Raw genomic sequence first — 24,627 nt, 5'->3', positions numbered from 1 at the left:
ATTATTTTTTTCATCAGAAAAGCTGAGCTAAGAACTACTTTTTATCGCGGAGTGTGACGTCCTTGCGATCTCCTTACATCTTAATTGAAATACCGTTATGCGGAGCAAGCGTGCAGGTGTTCGGCGACGATAATTAAACCAAAACAAGCTGATGTTCATACGGAAAGTGTTCACAAGCTACAGCGCTGAAAAGACACAGAGCCCCGCATTAAATGTAAGTTAATTTAGTTGGTCTAAAAGCGCTTAGATGCTTGAAGTCGGTTTTCTTTCGTAGAGTTTTGTTAGTTTCTTTCAATGCGTTGTTCGCAGGCGGCAAACTTAGCTAAGGACAGTTTTAGCTTAATTTTTTTTTTTTCTGTTATAAACTTTGCTTGTACAATTAGCGACACCATAAAACTTTTGGTTACAGGTGCAAATGTTCTAGGTGACGTTTAGCTACCATTTAGTAGCTTTATTTCTCTGCAGTAAACGCTTTTATGTCAAAATAATCCCTTGAAATGTTACCAAAACGTCGCCACCTGGCTGGAAGAAAATACCTCACCATGCAACAAATCTTACTTGTGAAAGTCTTAAATTTAGCTTAACTTCTTAAATTAGATGATAATCGAAAAGTTCATTTGTTTCAGCGATACACTTTTAAAAAAAGAAACTCATAGATTCATTACACACAGTTTTAGATGTTAATGTTTAATTTTGTTGATTGTAGCTTACAATGATATATATATATATATATATATACACACAGTGCTGGGGAATTTGCCCGTTCAAAATATGGGCAAATTATATAACATTATAAAAAAAAATTATATATGTGTATGAGTAGAGTTTTGGTGCCTTATCCGAATATGTTTCTTTTACATGACAAACATTGATAGATGGGTGGCCCTACACATGGTTCATATGCCTTGTAAAAGTGACAGAGTAGTTATTTCTAAAGCAATGTTTGTATTTGTCATTTAGAAAAAGATCTTTGTAAACCTGATGTAATTTCTAGAAAGCTGTGACCTGCATGTTGTACCTACATGTTGCCATTTCGTCCCTTCCTGCTTGTATTTCATATCGATGACTTGTGTACTTGGCCACTGCATATCAGTTCATATTTCTTGGTAGATTAATAATTTCATTAGTTATAGAGGTAAAGAGTCTTAAAAATGCTCTGTCATGTTTATTTTACTGTAGAAGATTATTTTTTTTTTGCATCTTTGTATTACAACCCATTTTCACGTTTTTGGTTCTAATCCTTCATTGGGCCAGTTGACTCCAAATAGGACACACTATGAACGCAGCTAAAATCAATCTAAAGTATCTCTTTATTGGAGTCACCACATTTCCTTACAGCGGAGTAGAATAAAGACAATGTCTTTCCTTGGTTGTCAAAGTGGGTATGAAAAGACACGTGGTCAGTATAAAAACATCCACTGGTAGATGGCTTTTAAAAATGTGGTTATGATCTGATCAAAACTACAAAGGTACCACTCTTTGTATGGGAAACATTGCCCAGCACTCTTTCCAGAAATGTCTTCATCCATGAAAAATTGATAGAAATTATGTCCAGGAATGTGTGGCAATGGAACCCAGTCAGTTAAATGCTTTTACACATAATAATGTCTAAAGCATGTGCTTAAAGCTTGCTGTTACTTGTGATGTGCTTTGGGTTGCAGCGTTTGGTCAGACATTTTCCAATAATTGTGTACTGGTTCTATTTAAAAATGGTGTAAATTAAAACAACTCACCCAATGTGGTTGTACAAGTTTAAAAAAATATATTGTCCAGCAATGAAAAAAAAAACAAAATAAAATGGCAGGTGCCCCAAATCATCAGGCCCCTGGGCTACTACATCTGTAAACCCTTTAAGGTAGCCTAGCCCAACATGGAGGTATAAGCCTGTGGCAGTGGTGAGGTGTTGAGGGAAGCCCAGGTTACTTTGTGTCCTTTAGCTCATCTGGGGTCTCTGATCATCATCTTGACAATTATCAACAGAAAAACTATGGGTATTTGGTTAAGTTTGCTGGCCAATCAACCATGGTAACCCCATGTTCAATAAGTAGATATTGGTATGTTTGGTAGTGTTTGCAGGTGACAGGTCCAGCTGGAAAGTGAAATGAGCATCTCCATAAATCTCATCTTAGTGGAAAGCATAAAGTGCTGTAAAATTTCCTGGTGGACAGCTTTGCTGCGTTTGGACTTTGGGGAAAAAAAACAGTTGACCAAAACCAGCAGCACATTTTTTTTTAACCAGACCTTTTCCTTCCACTTAACTTTCCATTGATATGATTTGATACAGCACTTCTTAACAACCAACTTTAGCACTGAGTATTTTACCCTCCTTGTGGAGTGATTCAATCACTGTCTGATGGACAAGTAGGTCATAACATTTTTATATTACAATCCTTAAAATTCTTTAATCACACAATTTAAAAATATTCCAATAGTCTGAGTTTAAATTAACAGAAATAAACACTTGAAATATATTATGCTGTGTGCAGTGTCAATTTTGAGGTCCATCTGTGTATATATGTTGGGAATTAAATATTGATATTTTTGAGGTTTTTGTTTCAGTTGGTCTCAATTTAATATATATATATATTTTTGTCCTTATAAAATGCAATGCAAAAACACCTTGAGGATGAAGTGTGGTACTTGATATGCAGTCAAGCAAAACAAAATCTACCAGTTTTGGTCATTCCTATAGGATAAAATTTGAATTTTCTTTGTTTAAAAAAAAATTGTGTAGTAGCACTCAAAACACAAAATGTATAAAGAATAGGTGTGAAAATGTCACTATGTTTAGTGTGAGGTTTCTAAATACTGAGGTTGCAGTAAAAGACTTGGTAGTATCTGCCTAAAAGAAACTAGCAATCAGGGTTGTCAAAATAATCAATATTTCGATTATAATCAATAGTAAAAAAATCAACACAAGCTGACCCCTAAACATTTGCCCAAATTGTCTTACTTCTAGCAGCAGCCTGCAATAACAGAGGCACTCAGCCCCTCCCCTCGCTGAGGCCTCGCCGGACCAAAACAATGAGCTGCTGGATGTGTTAAACTCTAACATGGCGGGTACATCCACGAAAAGAAAAAATCATATTCAAGCCTCTTTAGTCGACAAGGCCAACAAAAAAAGGATTGTCCAGAGTTACTGTCCCATGAGGCAGACAGGAAACGATGTCACACGCTAGCTGCGCTATTGCTACAAGCTAACGCTATGATGCTGATGATTGATAGCAAATTGAAAAGGTCAGCAAAGCCCCTGTATCTGATGCAGTGAAGTAGTAACCTCCTGGGCTCATATTCACAAAGATCCTCAGCATCTTCTCAGAGAGCTGCCATCATAGCCTAAAATGCTCTGCCTAAGAGACCTAGCTTAAGAGTGATTCAATTTGCTGCCGAGAGCGACTCTGAGCTAGGAGACGACTGAAATTCCCATCTTAGTGAGGAGATGTGGTTGACCCCGTTGCTAGGTGTGACGGTGTCCTCTAAGAGCTGTGATTGGTTACAAAAAACATGCACTCCTTGTAATTAATGGAGAGAAATGATTATAACCGATTATATAATTTAGACAGGATTCAGAAATGTGTAAATCATGACGATAAAACTTAACAAGATTAAATTGTCACACAGTATCAACTTGTTTGAGCGTAGCTCATTTACATGCTCGTCATTATCTTGAGTTGCTTATGTTTATTCGCCAAGCTGGTTGTTTTCATACTGCATCTGTTTCATAGTATTTTAATAATATTCAGCATTTTACTGCGATTGCTTTCTTGTATAAAGAGGTTTAGTTTGATAAAATGACCAAAACAAAACTGAGGAAAAAAAGGCAGAGAAAACCGATTTGAAAAGGGGAGCAGAGCCTGCTGGTGGAGGAGAAGAGGAGTGTTGAAAGGTAGATTTAGTTCTGGGATCATGGGACGAACAAACAGGGATTCCTAAGCAGATCAATGCATCATTCCCAGCGCTTGTACCTGCTGCATTAAAAAGCTAGAGAGGAAATGAGGGAGCTTCTCCACGGATGGGAGCAGATGACTGTTTAGGCTTAGGTTACTGACATCATGTACAATACAGCAAAAACTTATTCACCTCATTTACATCTTCTTTCTATGTATATAGTGCTTAGATTATTGTACTGTTGAGTTTTTCCCAATTTTTTCCAAATTAATTTTTTCAGAGCATTTTGGTCTGTAAATATTTAAATATGTACTATATTGTAGTTTTGTTTACTTTTTATTCATGGTTATTTATTATTGTCTCTATTTATTTATCCTTCCTAATATTACCTTACTAGAGGTGCACCTTTAATCTGTCCTGCTGCTGAAACAATGTAATTTCTCCCTAGGGGGATGATAAAGGTAATCTTATCTCTGATTGTTATAGAAGTTTATTTGCTCATTTTTTCGACTGTTTAGGGGTGGATCCCTGCGTGCTCGAGCTGGTAGCGTTTTGATTAATTTGCTTTTCATTGCACGGAGAATATCTCTCCTTTCACTCTGCCTTTCTGGCAATCTTTTTTCTTAAAACACTCTTAGGCTCACTAAAAGTCTCCCTCACTACTCTTAACATTTCCTCACGTTGGGAGCTCTCTTAAGGCTTAAGATGCTTTGTGAATCACATTTTGGTTACCTTGGGAAAATTGTAAGAAAAATCTTAGACTTTGAGAAAGTCTAAGATTTTTCCAGAATGATGTCACTAGGAGCTACTTTTAGTTTTAGGATTCTTTGTGAATACGGGTCCAGGATGACATAACCTAACGCCATCTGCCTCATGGACACAGACAGCCCAATGATGGTGTTCTGTCGGTCTCGGCTCCGCTGGCAAGATGCAGAATTCACTGCGTTCTACTTCAGTACGAATTAATGCAGGAAAAATTTTTTAATGACTGAAGGCTCAGTCAGCTACTAAATGGTAAAACAAACCAGCGCGCCCCACTCCATTACTCTGCCGTTTAGTCGTAAAGGCATTAGAGGCTAATGTGGCTAATGATAACACAGGTTATGTTGGAACCAGACTGAAGCTGGAAATTAGGACAGAAAAAAGTGTGAACCTGTAGCAACCTAGCCTGCTGCTGAAGTTGATCATTAAAGAAAATATTCAGAAATTGTACAGGGATGTTGCTGAATACATTTGCATTGAGCAGATCCTTGTTTACACTGTAAAAATGTTTTGTATGTGCCAAATCCATGTCTGTTTTGAAACACAATTTATTGAAGTATGGAATAATCCTTTATTTGCTTCAGTAATAAAATGTATTTGTATAAACATCAAGTTGACAGGCCGATGGAAGCACACAGTGGCACACTAAACATAGGCAAATAGAATACAATAAAATAACTGAATCGAACATCCATCCATAAAGGATATTAACACTTATACTTTATCTTATCTACAGTTTTGCCAAACAAAAAGGGAGACTTAAAATTTTGATTTTTCTAAACAAAGGCTGAATTGTCCACTGGTTGCTGATTTTGCCCTAAGTAAGGAAGTTAAACTATTGTCATATTGTTCTCAATCCTCTTTTGCCCTTGACTAAGAAGAATCCTGTGCCTTCAAACAATGTTGCTGTGGTATTGGAGAGTATTTTTCTTACTATAGGTATCAAGTTTGAAATTTTTGTGTTGTGACGACACTACTAGCAATGCAATCCAAAGTCTATAACCCCCTTTTGTTTTTTTTTTAATCCAGCTGTTACGCAACATGAACAGCAGTGGACCAACGTATCCTCTGGCCTCTTTGTATGTTGGGGACCTACACCCTGATGTTACAGAGGCCATGCTTTATCAGAAGTTTTCTCCTGCTGGACCCATCATGTCGATCCGCGTGTGCCGGGACATCATTACCCGCAGATCCCTAGGATATGCCTACATAAACTTCCAGCAGCCAGCTGACGGTAGAGCCACTTTACAGCATCTACTTACACTTGCTGCAAAGCAGTAGCATAATCAAATAAATCAGGGCAGCACTGCTGTCTTTTGGAGAGATACAAATGGCATGCTGATACATAAAGAAAGCAAATAGATTCACTTCCAGATTTAATAAATGGAAATGGGAGTTCCAGACCATGAAATAAAATTTGATGCAGTTTTTTTTATATACAGTTCAGTATAAATTAATCATAGTCCTGATTTGAATCTGACAGAGAATCTGTGGGGGGAAACGAATGAGGGTTATGGAAAGGAGGCTTCCCAACCTCAAAAAGTTGGTAAAAAGTGATCTAAGGGAACTCAGTTGGTTGCATTTAGTGATTCATTTTGCTCAAGATGAGGGGTTTCAACAAGCATGCAGAGACAGGAAAAACTCCCTTTTTTAATAGGAAGAAACCTCCAGCAGATCCAGGCTTAGGTTTAGTGGCCAAATTTATTATAGAGCTACAGAGATTGGAATAAAGACAGCTGGATGTTTTAAAATCCCATGCATGCATACAAACTTAAAAAGATGATGTATTCATCAGAAGTTATCCAGAAACAAATCTTATTTTTAGACTCTAAAAATTTTTATGTTAAGCTCACAGTAGATGCAAAATCTTTGCTGAATGCTGTAGTACAATTGAATGCAAAGTTGTGGTCCTTTTTGTTTTTGATGAGTTTTCCTTCCTTATTCTGTCTTTTTATTTCTATTTATGTTTAGCTGAGTGTGCCCTAGATACAATGAACTATGATGTCATCAAGGGTCGACCCATTAGAATAATGTGGTCTCAGCGTGACCCAGGTCTCAGGAAATCTGGTGTGGGTAATATCTTTATCAAGAACATGGATGAGTCCATTGACAACAAGGCGCTGTATGATACCTTCTCAGCGTTTGGCAATATTTTATCCTGCAAGGTAAGTTGATTTTTTACAAGATTGTAGCAGAGATTGTTTTTTTTGTTTTTTTTTGAATGACTCAACATGTCTGGATTTTCGTAGGTTGTCTGTGATGAGAAAGGATCGAAAGGCTATGGCTTTGTTCACTTTGAGACTCAGGAGGCTGCAAATCGGGCCATTGAAACAATGAATGGGATGCTTTTGAATGACAGGAAAGTGTGAGTAAAGTTTGATTGAAACTGCTTTTGCAAATAAGTCCATCTGAGGGCTCCAGAAACACCTTTTTTCAATGGTTGCACTGGTTCCACCTAACTTTTCAATTTGTTGCTCCATGACAATTCCTGGGTGCACCCAGATTTCTCACAGCTGCTGTCCACCCTATACCTGGCGTTGCTGCTATAAGATTGATTATTGTAGCCGTTTCCTGTAAAATTAGTGGCAGCTGCACTAAAGTAGTTTGGTTTTGTACCTAATCATATTTACTGAGCTGTACTTTTAAGATTTTTCAGTTTAGCTAAGCTTATTCTTGTTTTGTTTTTGTCTGTTGCGATAATCGCAAACCTGTGGACATGTCCCCCAGAGGCTTGGACATGTCTGTTTTCTTATTGCTGCCCCTTAAATCAGACAAAATTTGACCTGCAACTTCAGCTGGGCCCTATGCACTCAAATGTAACCTGAATTATTTCTGTGATCAATGGATTATTTTACATGGGCTTCTGAACAGGATTGACAGCACTGCTGAGAGCAGATTGTGTATGATTTTGAGTTTAGAAAAATACAAGGAATCTAGTTGCGTCCTTTTCTGATTGGTAATACCTTTCTAGTGCGTGACCTCCCAGACTTTACATCCCTGACTGCATTGTTAACCTACTACAGAAAATTACCAGTTTTAGTCAAATACACAACTAATGTGCTCTCAGTGATTTAAAAGGATCGAAAACATCAGATCAATACAGCATTCAATTATATTTTCAACATGTAGCTGTGGAGTCGAAAAAGCAGATTAGGGCTGTTGTAAATGATTATTTTAGTAATCAAGTATTCTGACAAATAATCGAGTAATCGAATAAAAATTATGTTTTGCTGTAGCAATATAAGGTAGTAGAAATATATGAAAGCAAAAAAAATGAAAACCATAAAGTGACGCAGCTTGTTACGGCTGCTCTCATTGGATACTTGTCGAAACTTGACTTGGAGAGTGGCTGGGGATGGATGGCTGCGATACCTCTGCTAACAGTGAAAGCTTGTAAGTAGAGATGGTAATATTTAAAGGAAGCTTTGATTGGTGTCGTTGTTCTTCCATGAATGTGAGCATGACAAAACTGGTTAAAGACATGCAAAATGTTAGGCGCACTAGTGCAATCAAGAAGAAAAAAGTGGTTGCACTCCAAAGATTTTTAGTCACTACAGTGACTACATTGGTCGCACTCTGGAGCCCTTCGTTTTACACCTGAGGCTAGGCAAAGAAGAGAGTAGAATTCATTTGTGCTGCTTTTTTAAGCCAGGATTTTGTTGCAGATGACATCTCCATGTGTTTTTTTTGTTGTTGTTTTTACTCAGTCGAAAGACAGGTAATAAGGAATCTGGCATTGCCAACCTAAAGGACCGTTTCCTGTGGGAAAAATGTCAGTTCTTCCAGCTTAGGTCAGCAAATAGGTAGGATCTTTGTCTAGGTTTGTTGTCCATGTTTTTATTTTAATTTTAGAGCCATGCAGGTAAAATGGCCACAAAGAGCAGAACCAGTTGAACAATTTCTAGTTTGAAACCTTAATTCTGAAAGTTGGATCAGTATTGGGTTGCAAAGGTATAATTGCCCTTTGTCATGTTACAACCAAAATCTTCATTGTAATTTGTTGGGATTTTGTGTGAAAGACTAATACAAAGTAGTGGATAACTGTGAAGTGAAAAGAAAATGTTACATGGCTTTCAAAATATTTTCCAAATAAAAATCCTACCCCTAAATGCAGTGTACAACCACCTTGGGCTGTAAAAACCACTTATAATGGGTCAGACAATACCGAGACTGTAGAGTTTGTCTTGTCAAGGTGAAGCAAGGTGTTACAGATTGAGGATTCAAAGCTTCATTTGTTTAGTCAATCACCATGGGTTGACTTGCCACAGATTTCCAACCGGAAAACCGAAATTGGGAATATCCCACACAGATGTCAATTTTCAAAAAGCAAGCCTGCATGGTGGAACAACAGGAGCTGTCGCGTTGCACTGACGTCAGCACTGCGGGTAAAATCTGTCGCAAGTCTTGTTGCAATGTTCTTTAAAAGAAAAATAATGTTGGATGAACTCAGTGTAGCAGTCCTGTTTTTGGCCAAATACTTCAAATATAAATGAAATCTCACCCTATTATTGTGTGAAATAATTTCTGGGTCTTTTTTATGCTTTTAAATCCTGTGTCTGGCTGGTCTCACAAACAATGCATCATAACTATAACAGTCCTTCAACCCGCGAAGCCTGCTTGTCCCTATAGCAGTCAGCTGATATGGGACTGTGACTACCTAGCTTGACAAGTCAGGGGTGTAACATAGTTGCAGAGTTGATCTCTACTCCCCTCTCCACATAGATTCAGTCACAAGACACATGTTTTGTGAAAGAGGTTAATGTACACTGCTCAAAAAAATAAAGAGAAAACTCAAATAACACATCCTAGATCAGAATGAATGAAATATTCTCATTGAATACTTTGTTCTGTACAAAGTTGAATGTGCTGACAACAAAATCACACAAAAGTCATCAATGGAAATCAAATTTATTAACCAATAGAGGCCTGGATTTGGAGTCACACACAAAATTAAAGTGGAAAAAAAAAAACTACAGGCTGATCCAACTTTGATGTAATGTCCTTAAAACAAGTTGAAATGAGGCTCAGTATTGTGTGTGGCCTCCACGTGCCTGTATGACCTCCCTACAACGCCTGGACATGCTCCTGATGAGACGGCGGATGGTCTCCTGAGAGATCTCCTCCCAGACCTGGACTAAAGCATCCGCCAACTCCTGGACAGTCTGTGGTGCAACGTGACGTTGGTGGATGGAGCGAGACATGATGTCCCAGATGTGCTCAATCAGATTCAGGTCTGGGGAACGGGCGGGCCAGTCCATAGCTTCAATGTCTTCATCTTGCAGGAACTGCTGACAAACCCCAGCCACATGAGGTCTAGCATTGTCCTGCATTAGGAGGAACCCAGGGCCAAACGCACCAGCATATGGTCTCACAAGGGGTCTGAGGATCTCATCTCGGTACCTAATGGCAGTCAGGCTACCTCTGGCGAGCACATGGAGGGCTATGCGGCCCTCCAAAGAAATGCCACCCCACACCATTACTGACCCACTGCCAAACTGGTCATGCTGAAGGATGTTGCAGACAGCAGATCACTCTCCACGGTGTCTCCAGACTCTGTCACGTCTGTCACATGTGCTCAGTGTGAACCTGCTTTCATCTGTGAAGAGCACAGGGCACCAGTAGCGAGTTTGCCAAACCTGGTGTTCTCTGGCAAATGCCAAGCGTCCTGCACGCTGTTGGGCTGTGAGCACAACCCCCATTTGTGGACGTCGGGCCCTCATACCATCCTCATGGAGTCGGTTTCTAACCGTTTGTGCAGACACATGCACATTTGAGGCCTGCTGGAGGTCATCTTTCAGGGCTCTGGCAGTGCTCCTTCTGTTCCTCCTTGCACAAAGGTGGAGGTAGCGGTCCTGCTGCTGGTTTGTTGCCCTCCTACCTCCTCCTCCACGTCTCCCGGTGTACTGGCCTGTCTCCTGGTAGCACCTCCAGGCTCTGGACACTACGCTGACAGACACAGCAAACCTTCTTGCCACAGCTCACATTGATGTGCCATCCTGGATGAGCTGCACTACCTGAGCCACTTGTGTGGGTTGTAGAGTTTGTCTCATGCTACCACGAGTGTGAAACCACCACCAACATTCAAAAGTGACCAAAACATCAGCCAGAAAGCATAGGTACTGAGAAGTGGTCTGTGGTCCCCACCTGCAGAACCACTCCTTTATTGAGTGTCTTGCTAATCTCCAAAGATTTCCCCCTGTTGTCTATTCCATTTGTACAACAGCTGTGAAATTGATTGTCAATCAGTGTTGCTTCCTAAGTGGACAGTTTGATTTCACAGAAGTTTGATTTACTTGGAGTTATATTGGGTTGTTTAAGTGTTCCCTTTATATTTTTTTGAGCAGTGTATTTTTAAGTTTTGTTATGCCGGAAGATGAACATCTGCCTCAGTCTCAAGTATTTTTCCAGCTTCTAACTCTGGGTTCTCCAGCTCCAGTCCTGGAGATAATCAGGCCTGAAACTTTCAGATGCATCCCTGGTCCAACACACCTGAATCAAATAAATCGCTTATTGCTTGGCCTCTGCTGACCTTGATATGTTGAGGACCAAATTCTGTCATGTGACTCTTGTGTTGGAGTAGGGGTGCATTTAAAATTCACAGTTTTGCAACCTCTGACATTTTTCTTCCACATAATTAACTCCACCCATCTTCTCATCAATTCCAGCCATTTTTTCTGTCCCTCTTGAAGTAAAGGTTCCCTGCATCATGATGATGCCACCACTGTGTTTCAGTGTGTTTAGGGTGACCCATGACCAGTGTCTTCTGAAGACAGTTGATTGCTGTAGATTTTATTTCGGGGTATCAGACTGAATGCAAATAAAGCCAAATTTTTCAGAATTTTATTTATAAACAAAATTTTAAAACCATTTATTTTCCTTCCACTTCACAATTATGCATTTGTGTTGGTTTGTCACTTAAAAATAAAGTAAACTGAAGTTTTAGGTTTTAAAATGAAAACAAACGAGGCGTATTAATACTTTAGCAGACTGTATATTTACACAAATCAGGATTCCGGTGCAGTCTGGAAGCTTTTAGCATTTTAGCCTTTTTCAGTGTGGTGTGGGGACGAAAAATAAAAATTATAATGTAAAAATGTTTGCTTCCAGACTGTTTTCATCATTTCATTATTTAAATAAACAAAAACAAAAGTGAATTTGAGATAAACCGAGGGCCTTGGGTTCTAAAGCTGGGGTTGGTTTAGATAAAAAAAAATGTTTTTACTTTTTTTCAGTTTTTATAAATAAGTCATAACAGGTCACAAAAATCTGTATTTAATGTAAAAAATCCAATTAACATTTGAAAATGTTAAGTAATATATACACTACTCACAAAAACTTAAAGTTCGGCTTTTGGGTGAAATTTCAGGATGAACCTAAAATGCACTATAACCTTTACAGATGAACTTAATGTGACCTTCTCTAAAACTTAAAAACTGTTTCAGTACTTTTTACACAACTCGCTGTTCTATAACAAGTAGCTTAACAAAATTCACAACCAGTGTTTCAACCATGAATCGACCAATACATTTCCTGGTTCTGTCAGAATTGGTTTTTAAGCAGGCCTCATCATGCTGTTTACATTTTGATGACACGAGACCAAGACCCACACTGGTTGTTTCATTGGGAACAGTGCTCTGTGGAACCGGGTGATGAATGTCACTCAACTCCAGGCACATTTAAGGGAGGTGAGAGGCACCCGTGTCAGCTCAGACCATTAAAAATCGTTTACATTAGCCACACAACCACTGACCACACAACCAGACACAGGCATCACCATCTTGCATGGGCCAGGGTGCATTTACGCTGGATGAGGGACCAGTGGGCCTCGTTGCTGTTCTCTGATGATGGGTGATTCACGTTGAGCAGGAATGATGGCCACCAACGATGTTGGAGATGTCGAGAGAACAATGCATCACCAGATGAGCCTTTGGTGGTGGTGGTGCTACACTGTATGCAGGTGTGTCTAGTCAATGCAGAACTGCTCTACGCTTTCTGAATGGAACAGTGATGAACCTATACTACCTGAATAACATCTTTTAATCCAGTCATGGTGCCTCTGTATGAACAACGCTGGCCTACTTTCATCTTAAAGGATGACAATGCTCCTGACCTGAATCCCACAGAAAACCAATGGGACCACCTGAGTTGCACTCTGGAGGCTTGTTACCCGTACCCTAGAACCTCAGTGTCCTGAGGGCCACCCTTCAAGAAGACTAGGATGCCGTGCCTTAGCAGACAATAAGGGGGTTTGTGAACAGGAGGAGACGTCGCCAAGCTGTAATTGATTCTCAAGGGCACATGGCACGATATTAAGACAATATGACATGTTATTGAGACATTGGCATTTTTTGTTGTGTTATACCACCACTGTTAGTGACTTTTGTTTCAATAAACAGTTTGAGGAAATCACCATTGCACGCTTCTACCTAAATGTCCAACTTTTATGATATAATCACTGTAGCCTGAACTTTTTACGTTCCCCATAAATTTCACCCAAAAACAAAATATCCCTAACTTTTTGTGAGTAATGTATTTTAAATTTAATCTGATCCAAGTTGGTCTAGATACCAAAAGACTGTAAAATGTCACTGCTAAATCATAAATCAACTTTAGTAATATATTTAATGATTTGTAGAATTTAGTAATAAAACCCAACTAGAAGAATGTAATTTACTCAAATATCTAGAATAATATGATGACTCATGGAAAAATCTATAAATTTCAGGTTGGATTATGTAACTTTTAAAATAAAAATTGTAGGATCCTTTTGAATTACCCTTTTCTTTACAATATTTTGCATAAAAGAATATCGTTACATCTGCCATCTTTTGCTTTTTTAATTTGTCTGGTTTCTTGGGTTCCTTGGTTATGTCTCCAGGTTTGTTGGCCACTTCAAGTCTCGCAAGGAAAGGCAGGTAGAGTTTGGCTCCAAAGCTTTGAAGTTTACCAATGTCTACATCAAAAACTTTGGAGAGGACTTCACTGATGAGAAACTCAAGGAAGTATTTGCTGCCTTTGGTAAGAAACCTTTCTTCTTCTTGATGACTGGACGTGCCAGAGCTGTTTAGTTTGTGGTACACCACTGACCTGTTGGCCCTCAGGCAGGACCCTCAGTGTGCGTGTGATGACTGATGAGAAGGGCCGCTCCCGAGGATTTGGGTTTGTCAACTATGCGCACCACGAGGATGCTCAGAAGGTAGCAAATACCACTTGACTTGGTTTTATCGGACTGAAAACAGACCAGTAAAAGTAATTTTAATCGTCTTTTAAACATTGTACTGTGGCTATTGCTGCTATTGTCTCTTTATTAATTTTGATGTCCTAATGAATTGAACTTTCATATAACCTCACCGTACATGTCAGGGTAGTATTTTCTGAACCCGGACCAAAAAGATAACCATGGTAGAAATCTACCTCCAAAACCAGCCCTGGTAGGGAGTCAGCATTATTTGGATGGACACTGAACTATATGTGAAATTAATAAACCTCTAGATAATTTTTTTTCTGGCTTTTATTAATACTTATGTTTTGCGGCACTAGTGGCCATTATTTTTTTTTTTTTCTGAAAGTAGGCAGACAGTACATGGGGTACGGGGGGGCAGACATGCAGCAAATGTCACTGGGACAACGTCAACAAGAGTAATTGGAAGTTTTTTAGGAAATGTGAAATTTAAACCCAGTCACTCATGTGAAATAGCAGTGTTTGAGTCTTTGAATAAATCCAGCTAACCATTGTGGAAATAATTAAATGAAATGTAGATTTTCACTTTCAGCTCTCTGCGGTGACTGATAGAGTAACGATTATGCCAGTCGTACAATTTGTTGCTGCAGCAGAAACATAAATGTTTTTAAAGGATGTGAGTGCAAGACTAAATAGGCAGCAGATGTTATGCGGGTCAATGCACTGAGACGGAGAGGTAGAGGAGAGGAGGCAAAGGAGACTTTGGAGGCGGTCATGGCTGGGCTAAACGGGACAATAATCACATGTGCATATGCATAATTTCCCCACAAAAGTTCTGACACTGCTTGATGTTTGTTGTAGACTGTCTGTGGTGGAGGGAGAGCTAATCTGGTGATCAGTGTTTTCAAGTCTCTGAAAAACCACAGACCCCTGATTCAAGCTGACACCCGAAGATGTAGTTTTTATTCTTTCACGACAGGTTTTAGTCAAACACAGCTGATGGAGTGAACCCAGCTTTATACGCTAGTAACATCTTGAAACCCTGATTGCTATTAAAATTCATTGAGAAATCTAGAAAGTAAATGAAAAATGTATAGTAAGCTTTTCTGCCCAGTCTTTCCCCGTCTGCAGTTGTCCTGACAGAGAATCCCTGTGTGTATGATTAGAGCAAGTTTCGACTAGACAACAAGATTTAAACTAAAATAAATCTACAGATTATCAGTAATAAGCTGAAAAAAATAAAAATAAAATCAAAATCAGTCTAGATCATGTGTGCTTTGTAATTGATGGAAATGTAGAGAGATGCTGAAAGTACGGTTGCAAAACATTAGGAAAACACAACAATATTGGTACGTCTAGCGGTAACGATATGACTGTGTGCCAATGTCTTTCTGCTTTGGGTTCATAGCAAACATAGACCCCAGATAATGAGTAGTCTTTCCAGCCAGGAAATTCATTTGAGTACACATACCGCCCCTTTTTAAAGGTGATGTGTTACTGCTCCTCATGCTTGTTTCCCAGGCTGTGGATGAAATGAATGGAAAGGAGATTAATGGGAAGATCATCTATGTGGGACGAGCTCAGAAGCGTCTGGAGCGTCAGGGGGAGCTGAAGCGCAAGTTTGATCAGATCAAACAGGACCGCATGCAGCGCTATCAGGTGCAGCTGTGTTTGACTCCCAATGACACAAACTGTAGATTAAATCACATTTCATTTTAAAGTGTGCCTAACTGTGAAAGAAAGAAAAGTAATTTGGGATTCTTTTTGATGATTTAGGGGGTGAATCTTTATGTGAAGAACTTGGATGATAGCATAAATGATGAAAGGCTCCGGAAGGAATTTTCTCCTTATGGCACGATCACAAGTGCTAAGGTAATACTTGTTCAAAATCCACCCAAATACTGCTATTAAAACCATATATATTAAACGTTTAGTACTTTGTCCATTCATCTTTTCTGAACCTAGGCTCTTTTGTTGACTACAGGTGATGACTGAAGGTGGCCAAAGCAAGGGCTTCGGCTTCGTCTGCTTCTCGTCTCCAGAGGAAGCAACGAAAGCAGTGACTGAAATGAACGGGAGAATTGTTGCGACTAAGCCGCTGTATGTTGCTCTTGCGCAGAGGAGGGAGGAGCGTAAAGCCATTCTGACTAATAAGTACATGCAGAGACTCGCTACCCTGAGAACCATGACCAGTCCCATCATTGACTCGTTCCACCAGTCTGGATACTACATGACTGTACCACCGGTATGAATATTTGAACTGCAACACTAGATTACGATGAATTTATTTTGCAAAAAACAAAAATGCAAACAATTTCTTTGGTGTAGCTACCAGAGGTTGGGTTTAAAAAATGTGGCATAATAACAGGAAATTTAAATCAAACATCAACTTTTTATATATGCCTCCACTGCTAAACTTGGCATCTTTTCTGCCCTGGAAAATCTGTCCATCTAAACTAATTTTGCTGGTTAATCCTGGTTATAGTCTCAGGGTGACTCGAAATAATCCCATGGTCAATGTGCAGTCTAAACAAAACCTTATCTTGCAGCCTCCTGCTCGCTCTTTCTACAACCACAGTGCTGTCAGCAACCTGAGACCAGTCCCTCGCTGGACAGGACAGCCGCCCAGACCCCAAGGTGAGTGTCTTCATTCCTCTGTTTGATGGAAACACATGTGGTTTTTATCTAAAAGGTAAATAATAAATGTGTTCATGCTTCCAGGACCTTACTCGACCCAGTATGTTGGGAGTCCTCTTCCTCGTCGTGGTTCGCCAACCATTACCACAGTTCGGCAAGCTTCCACCCAGGCTCCACGTCTCATAGCCTCCACACAAAAGACAAGTACCTAAACTAAAACAGGCTTTTTGTAAATGGTCCAATTTAAAAGTATGTCACTGTTGGATGTGTTTGAACTCTTCTTCAGACAACATAGGGACACAGACTGGAGGAGTGCCCAGAGGAAGTCAGTACAAGTATTCATCTGGAGTGAGGAACCCCCTGCATGTCGTTAATGTTCCTGCATCCATGACGAGACCACAGGTACAGCTGTTGCGCCTCAGTTATGTGACCTGTAACCTGTGCAAGTCAGCTGAGACACAAACCACATAATTTTTTATAAGTGTTGTAAGGAATATGATTATTGATTAATAATATTCATCAAGAATCATAATTTAAAATAATAAGTTGAAAAATATTAATTTCTTAACCAAAAATCATCACTTATGAATAGAAATCAGAGATATCCTCTGGTGATGTGATTATGGGCTCAAAGCTCTTTAATAATTACAAATTATTAACCAAAACCACAAACTGTCACTGTTTATTCAACCGCTTCACTGAAGGTGGGGGAACTTCGACCTTGTTTTGACAGATAAATCACTCTTGCACGAAATAAACACAAACGCTTCTCTTAATTATATATATGAAGATTTATTGAAGCCAAATAATCCTGATATACCAAAAACCTTCACCTAACTAACAAGCACTGTTCTACACAAAGGGAATAACAATGACTACCTAACAATAATAATAAAAGAAAAATATATATGCACATTTAATGTCTATGAAGATCAAACCAGCAGTTTATGGACAAAATGTGTAATTTGGGTTAAATGGAAAGAAATCCTCCTGTCGTGTTGATGTCTCGATCGCAGCGATCAGCTGATGAAACGGTGGGGCCACGCCCCTTTAGCCCCTATCAGCTGACCGCCCCAAATCTTGACAAAAGGGTCATAAACTCTTGAGGCGGGAACCCAGTGGAAAATTTCCAGCAATAAAACTGGAACAAAGAGTGGTCGGGCGAGGCCCAGACCGCAGCTGCTTTGAATGAAAAACTTTTAAAAGTCCAACTTCTAACTCCTGGCTGATTTGGGATCAGCCGGACAAACATTAACCACGGTTCCGCAGCAAATTAAAACACAGCTCAGCATAACATATTTCAATCAGTATTGCATGCAACAAGTTAATACCTGAGATTAACTACTGGAGATCCTATATCACCTTAACTAGGCCTCATCCTGCCCAGACCTCTAGATGCACCTATCCGGTTTACTATGAAAAGAACGAATGTACTTTGAAGTTGATTTCTTATCTCCACCGGATCAGGTCTGAAGAAAAGGGGGGGGGGGGTCCGTGATCGAATTAAAGAGGGAAAAAAAAAACTGTAATTTCTCATCTGTCCAGGAGGGGAAAAGATAAATCCTCTGATCTTCTCGTATCAGACAGATTTCCAGCTTTCAAGCTCTTCCGGGAATGGCCTTGTGGAGCAAAAGTTCGCCTGCGAGCTTGTTTCTCCAGGTATGCGCCCCCTATACGCTGTCCTGTTAGACAGGCGGGAAATGGCCCCGAAACTCTACATCTCAGCCGGTTTATACTCCCAGTGACGTCAGAGCTGCGACGTCTGTTGAGCTGCGTGTGTCAAAATGCGCGACTAAAATGGATGGACCCAACAGTGTACACATCGTCTTACAGTGTACAGCTGTTATTGTTTAAAGTGCCCCAAATGGAGTTCAGTTATTCTGGCTTTTACTTACGTTTTCTTAGTTTCATCTTATAGTAAAACCTGCTGTCTGCAAAGACCATCAGGGGGATCACATTGTCAAAAGGTATCAGTCAGGAGAAGCAGCCAAAGGAATATCTAATGCATTTTACCACCAGTAAGGAAAGAACTTGCAAAAATGAGCTTGGGGAGATCATAGGGGGTCCCATAGCTGAATAGCCGTTTTATATCAATATGTTACCAAAGTGAGTACACCCCTCACATTTTTGTAAATATTTAAATATATCTTGTCATGAGGCAACATTGAAGATATGGCACTTTGACATAATGTAAAGCAGTCAGTGTACAGCTTGTATAACACTGTAATTTTGCTGTCCCCTCAAAATAACTCCAAATTGTGGACAACTACCAATTTTCCCTCAGTGGTGTCATGTGACTCATTAGTGTTACAAGTTCTCAGGTGTTAATGGGGAGCAGGTGTGTTAAATTTAATGTTGTCGCTCTCTCACTCTCATACTGGCCAAGGGAAGTTCAACATGGCACCACATGTCAAAGACCTCTTTGAGGATCTGAAAAAAAAATAATCGTTGCTCTATAATGATGCTCTACGCCAGCCCTATTCAAATGCCGGTCCGCGGGCCACATCTGGCCCGAATGCAACTTTGTAGTTTCCCTGGAATTGCTCCCGAGTGTCTGGGACTCAAATCCCATCCTTTGAGCCAAACGTTGCCAATCTTGTCATTTTTCCCACTAGTGAACTAAAGAATATCAAATATAATTTTGTCAGTTGTGCTTTTTTGTACACAGGATCAAAATAATTTTCCATCCTTTCTTGAGTGCGGTGCATTTAAGAAAAATCAATGTAAAAAAAAATACAAGATGTAAAATAGATTCTTAAAACTTAAACTAGCAGGTGAAGTCTGTGAATGTTACTATTGAGTGTGGGCTAAATGCACTTTGATATACTCTGATGAGAAGATGGGATTTATTTAGCTTCAAAAGGAAAGCGAACATCGCTAATATTGTAAACTTTTTGATTATATGCACTTGAGATGCGACTGGCTCAGATGGATCAAATATGGACAAAAAACGATTTATTTTAAATCAAAATATATTGCAAGCAGCCCACATTATGTTTTTGTTTTAGAGCACTGTTAATATTTTAATGCTCTGTTTCTGTTTTAATGCACTTTCACTTTGAAAATCCCAGATAAAGGGTCTACAGTCTGTTTGCTTCAAGAACAGTTTGACTATTTTATTTTAATGCACTTTTTCATGTGATAAAAGTTAATAAACATTGAACATGTAAGTTATTACATCTTTTTTGTTTCTTTAAAATATTTACCTTTCCTTGCAGCAAATGTCCATCCCAGCTCATGGTCTTAGTTTTAAAATCTGGCTTGACTGAAAGCCCACAAACAGTTTGCTGAAGACAACCAGACTAAGGACATGGATTACTGGAACCATGTCCTGTGGTCTGATGAGACCAAGATAAACTTACTTTTGGTTCAGATGGTACTAAGCATGTGTGGTGGTAACCAGGTGAGGAATACAGAGACAAATGTCTTGCATACAGTCAAGTATGGTGGTGAGAATGTCAAGGTTAGGTGCAGTATGAGTGCTGTTGGCTGTGGGGAGCTACAGTTCATTGAGGGAACCATGAATGCCAACATAACGATCTCAAACACACCTCCAAGATGACCACTTCCTTGCTAAAGAAACGGACTGTAAAGGTGGTGGGCTGGCCAAGCATGTCTCCGGACCTAAACCCTACTGAGCATCTGTGGGGCATTTTCAAACGGTAGGTGGAGGAGCACAAGGTCTATAACATCCACCAGCTCCCTGATGCCGTCATGGAGGATCGGCAACCTGTGAAGCTCTAGTGAACTCCATGGCCAAGGGAATTAGGGCAGTGCTGAAAATAATGGTGGTGACAAAATATTGACCATTTGGGCAAAATTTGGACATTTTCAATCCGGGGTTCACTCATTTATATTGCCATCGGTTTAGATATTAACAGCTGTGTGTTATTTTAAGGGTGCAGCAATTTACAGTTATGCAAGCTGTAGACTGATATTTAACATTGTCTCATAGTGTCCCATGAAATAATCTTATAAAATATTTACCAAACTGTGAGGGGTGTACTCACTTGTGAGATCTGTAATGTTAGTTCACATGTAAGGTGTGTCTTGGTTTGCTATAAAAGCTGAACTCCTTGTAGTTAATAATATGCACTTTAAATAATGGCAGGTCTGTTCTGACTCTTATTTAACAAGAATCTGAACGTTAATAAGGTGTTCATAAAAATGAAATACTTTTATTGCTTTTTTTCCCCTAAAATGTGTCAGTTTGTTTTTCAATTGAGGTGTGCAGGTTGTAAGTCATTAAATGTGCAAAAAAGTTCCGAAATTAATTTTTCATCTCCTTTTTTTACATGACAAAAACCAGGATGTCAATTTTCATATCTACTATATGTGGGAAACTTATGAGCACTTTATTGGAGGGATTGCTACAGTAAAAATAAATTACTGTGAAATAAAATTGTGAGTTGATTGTTTTACGTTCTCAGGTTGTTCCTGCACCTGTAGTAGCACCAGTAGGTCATATTCCAGGCCCGGAGCTGCTCACCGCTTCTATGCTTGCTGCAGCTCCACTCATGGATCAGAAACAACTCCTTGGTATGCCATCTCTTAATTTAGCTGTTTCTTATATGCATCCGTCTGTCTATTTGTTTTCATATCTTCTCCCCTCTGCTGTGACGCACAGGGGAGCGACTCTATCCGCTAATTCACGCCCTTCACCCAAACCTGGCAGGGAAAATCACAGGGATGTTGCTGGAGATCGACAATTCAGAGCTGCTGCACATGCTGGAGACACCGGAGTCCCTAAATTCGAAGGCACATTTATTTTTCATTCAATCCTTACTGACTTTACACGTCCTTATTAGGACATTTATGGTGTTGACTGTGATGGGATCATGCAGTGCATTTTTCTTTATAAATCTTTTGCCAAGCAATGCTGCAATACACATCCAATACTGCTGGTCCCAAAATGATATAAATAGCAACAGCTAGTGTGGATATAAAAGGCCTAGATTAAGGGAAGAAATAGTGGGACAGAAATACAATGTTTCTATGCCGTTTTGTCTTTGTTGTTTTGGTAAATCTTATGTGTTATTGAAGAAAATCAGATGCACTGTTTTTCTGCTTTTTGTCCTTTACTGATGCTGTTTTTTTAATTAATCTTGGGGTATCCGTGAGTTAAGATGCTCTGCCTCTGTGTCCTTTTTCTTCCTTTCAGGTGGAGGAGGCAATCGCTGTCTTGCAGGCTCACCAGGCAAAAGAGTGTTCTCCAAAAAAGTGAAACAGTTTAAGGTCAGTTTAAAATTTTTAGAAGACTCGTTGCATATGCATTTAAAGTTGTCAATGTAAGGATTTTCCTTGGAACCATGGATGTGTGGGTCATAAAAATATAGGGCAGCGACCTATATTCCATTATTTGTTGGGCTGTTTAATTGAGCTTTTTCAATTTCAACCAGTGCTCCAGTCATAAAAAAAATTTAGTCTACAAAAAGTAGTAGAGGCTTCATCACTGGTGTTACTGATATTAATGTAGGTGGGTAATTTGATTTAAAGTTCTTAAAATGTACTGGCTTATTATGCTGCTCTATTTTAGATGTTTTATCAGACCTACTTTATATAGAGGTTTTTAATGCACGTAAATAAAATGAAGAAGCATTGTTGGATACAATATGTCTGAGTACACGTCAAACTATTTAGCTCCTGATTGTTGAAAGGATTATTTAGCAGCAATCAGACGAGTTTATTCATGCCATGTTTCTACCAGGTAGACGACCACAGAGACCTTACTTTGTATTTTTTTCCAGGTGTGAACATTGTTCTGGAGGAGAGGAAAAGTTCTAAGTGTAAATTTTGAAAAGGAAAAAAAAAAAGGAGCAAAAAATAAAAATCCTACTTGACATGGTTAGAAAGACGGTGAAACGTTTCTGAAGTTGAAGCTATTTTGTTGTTGCAGTGACTTTTGTTAGAAGATAAAGTTTCCAGAATATGCATTAAATCTGTGTTGTGTCATTTATTAAAACTGAAAGTGAATACATCTGTACTATTGCATTCAGTCCCACACATGGATTGCTATACCAGAATACAGTACTGGTTGAAGATATGTGGGAATGTTGATATAGTGACAGGTGACAAAATGTTCATTGCTTCATTTACTGCATCTTTGTGGATTGGAATATCATTGAAAAGTACATTTATTTTAGCAATCCAATTTGAACTGTCAAACTTGTATAGCTTCATTTCCCAGTGTTTGATTATAGCTTACAGCTAATGAAGCCACCAAATCCAGTCCTAGAAAATTACCGGGAGCAATAGTTTTTTTTAACACACCAATGTCTGCCTACTGATATTTCTATTTACTGTACTCTATTTGCACTTAATACTTGTACAGAGGTACTTTGGCATAAATTAAGGCATGCGTGTTGTGGAAGTGATCAGCCTGTGGTTCTGCTGAGATGTTAGAGAAGCCCGGGTGTCTGTAATAGTGGCCTTCAACTCATTGGTACTATTGGGTCTGTTGGGCCCGTCTCTCATGTTCTTGGCATTATTTCATACATTCACTGGGGAGTTAGCTGAAATGTCGAGCACTATCACGCGCTGTGATATGTGCTGCAACTAACCATTATTTTGCTAACTGATTAACCGATGAATAATTGAATAGCAAAAGGTGCTTGATATTTTTTTACAGAATTTGAACCAGGTGAAGCCAAATCTATTCCACTTGAGTTCTGGAAAAAGAGCATATTTCCAGACAAAGGTTTTTCACCTTAAATGTATTATGTTTTGGGCACGGCACTGGTGGTGTAGGGGTTAAGCGCGTGACCATTTTATAAAGGGTATAGTCCCCGATGCAGCCGTCCAGGGTTAGTCCTGGAACCAGCAACCTTTGCAGACTGTATCTCCCTCTCTGCCTCTTTCCTGTCTGCCCACTGTCGAAACATGAAAAATAGTGCTGAAAAATATCTTTAAATGTATTGTTTTGGCTTATTTACTGCTCAGAGCAGGTTGCCCTTTCAGCAAATAGCATCTTTTAGAGACTATATACTTTAGTTAAAAATTACTGGATTACTAAATTAGTTGACTAGTATTTCAAAAATTGATTGTTTCAGCCCTATATTAGTGCAGGTGATTGTCTTTTGGTAGTGTGAATAGGTGGAAAAATGAAATCAGCATCTCCTTTAAGCCCGTCACCAGAGGGAACCCTGACATGCTCACCTTGGTCTTAAAACGCAGTGGTCCAACACCAGCACGGGACATGGTTCCCCAAGTAATCACTGATACTAGAAACTTCAACTTGGACTCTCCACTCTTCCTCCAGCCTCTGTGACCTTGATTTCCACATGAAGTGTAAAGTTTCATCTGAAAAGAGGACTTTGGATAACTGCAACAGACCAGTCGTTTTCCTTTAGCCCAGGTAAGATGTGATGCTGTCTCTGGTTCAGAAGTGGGTTAGAACGAGTGCGACAGTTGTATAGCCCATGTCTTGAATGTGTCTGTTGTGCTCCTTACCCAAAGTCTTAAATGGACTTCACTTCAAAATCCCCATAAAGGTGAGTTTTTCCTATTGAGTTTGAAATGTTTTCTACCACACTTTTTCATTCCACTCAACTTTTCATTAATGTTTGAATACAGCACTCTGAACAGCCAGCTTCTTAAGCAAAGACCTGTGATTTACATCCTTGTGCAGGTTGTCAATGACCTTCAGACAGTAGTCAAGTCAACAGTCTTCCCTATGACTGAATAAAACATGCAGTGCTTTGGAGATGAACAATCTGCTTGAAGCTACATGAAACCAGATGCCTTAGTGAGAAATGAAAAGGATGGAGGCTCTCCCATGCCTACAGTATTGTCTCCCAGCTTTCACTTCTTCAGTGTATTAACATTCCCTTTGCAGGCCCTGCTTAGAGAATGGGTCTGATAGCTCAGTAAGGGGGAGATAAATTGTTGGATATTTCTGTTATGACTGGTAAATGTGTCAATTCTGTTTTTTTTATTTATTTATTGAGATGCAGCAACATATCGGATATCTGAAAGGGAAAACTAAGGAAACATGTTCTGTCAAAGCCTGCAGGAATTACACAGTAAATAAGTTGTAGAGACCAAAAAGGACTGCAACTCGTAGAAAAAAATGGAAATGTAACATTTCATGTAAATATGCATTGTCCAAAAAAGAAAACTGACAGTAAATTGTTTAATCAAACCAAGTCTTAAAATGACAA

The 24,627-nt window shown here is 39.3% G+C and overlaps 1 protein-coding gene and 1 long non-coding RNA gene across 4 annotated transcripts; both read left to right on the top strand.

Annotated features, from left to right (window-relative positions):
* Positions 1–59: 59 nt before the first annotated feature.
* On the top strand, positions 60–22,406 carry LOC124867398 (embryonic polyadenylate-binding protein B-like). 3 transcript variants are annotated; one of them, XM_047363833.1, is made up of 18 exons: positions 115–214; positions 4,407–4,432; positions 5,680–5,884; positions 6,622–6,815; positions 6,900–7,015; positions 8,358–8,453; positions 13,529–13,668; positions 13,752–13,846; positions 15,353–15,490; positions 15,608–15,703; positions 15,816–16,076; positions 16,381–16,468; positions 16,553–16,672; positions 16,755–16,870; positions 20,899–21,007; positions 21,096–21,226; positions 21,630–21,703; positions 22,216–22,406. In XM_047363833.1, the coding sequence occupies exons 3-17, from the start codon at positions 5,692–5,694 to the stop codon at positions 21,690–21,692; spliced, it is 1,956 nt and encodes a 651-aa protein (XP_047219789.1). In that variant the 5' UTR covers positions 115–214; positions 4,407–4,432; positions 5,680–5,691; the 3' UTR covers positions 21,693–21,703; positions 22,216–22,406. The 3 variants fall into 3 exon arrangements, with proteins under 3 accessions (XP_047219783.1, XP_047219796.1, XP_047219789.1); XM_047363827.1 differs by lacking the exon at positions 4,407–4,432 and having other exon boundaries at positions 60–214; XM_047363840.1 differs by lacking the exons at positions 4,407–4,432; positions 8,358–8,453 and having other exon boundaries at positions 60–214.
* A 1,277-nt stretch (positions 22,407–23,683) lies between these two features.
* Positions 23,684–24,612, top strand: LOC124872514. Its single transcript, XR_007039352.1, has 2 exons — positions 23,684–23,958; positions 24,096–24,612. It is a non-coding gene; the product is annotated as an uncharacterized LOC124872514 (long non-coding RNA).
* The last annotated feature ends 15 nt before the right edge of the window (positions 24,613–24,627 follow it).

Source organism: Girardinichthys multiradiatus, chromosome 1 (genome assembly GCF_021462225.1).
Source record: "Girardinichthys multiradiatus isolate DD_20200921_A chromosome 1, DD_fGirMul_XY1, whole genome shotgun sequence".
In the NCBI taxonomy this organism is placed as follows: domain Eukaryota; kingdom Metazoa; phylum Chordata; class Actinopteri; order Cyprinodontiformes; family Goodeidae; genus Girardinichthys; species Girardinichthys multiradiatus.
Note: the sequence above shows the minus strand (reverse complement) of the source record. Positions and strands in the feature narration are given on the sequence as shown.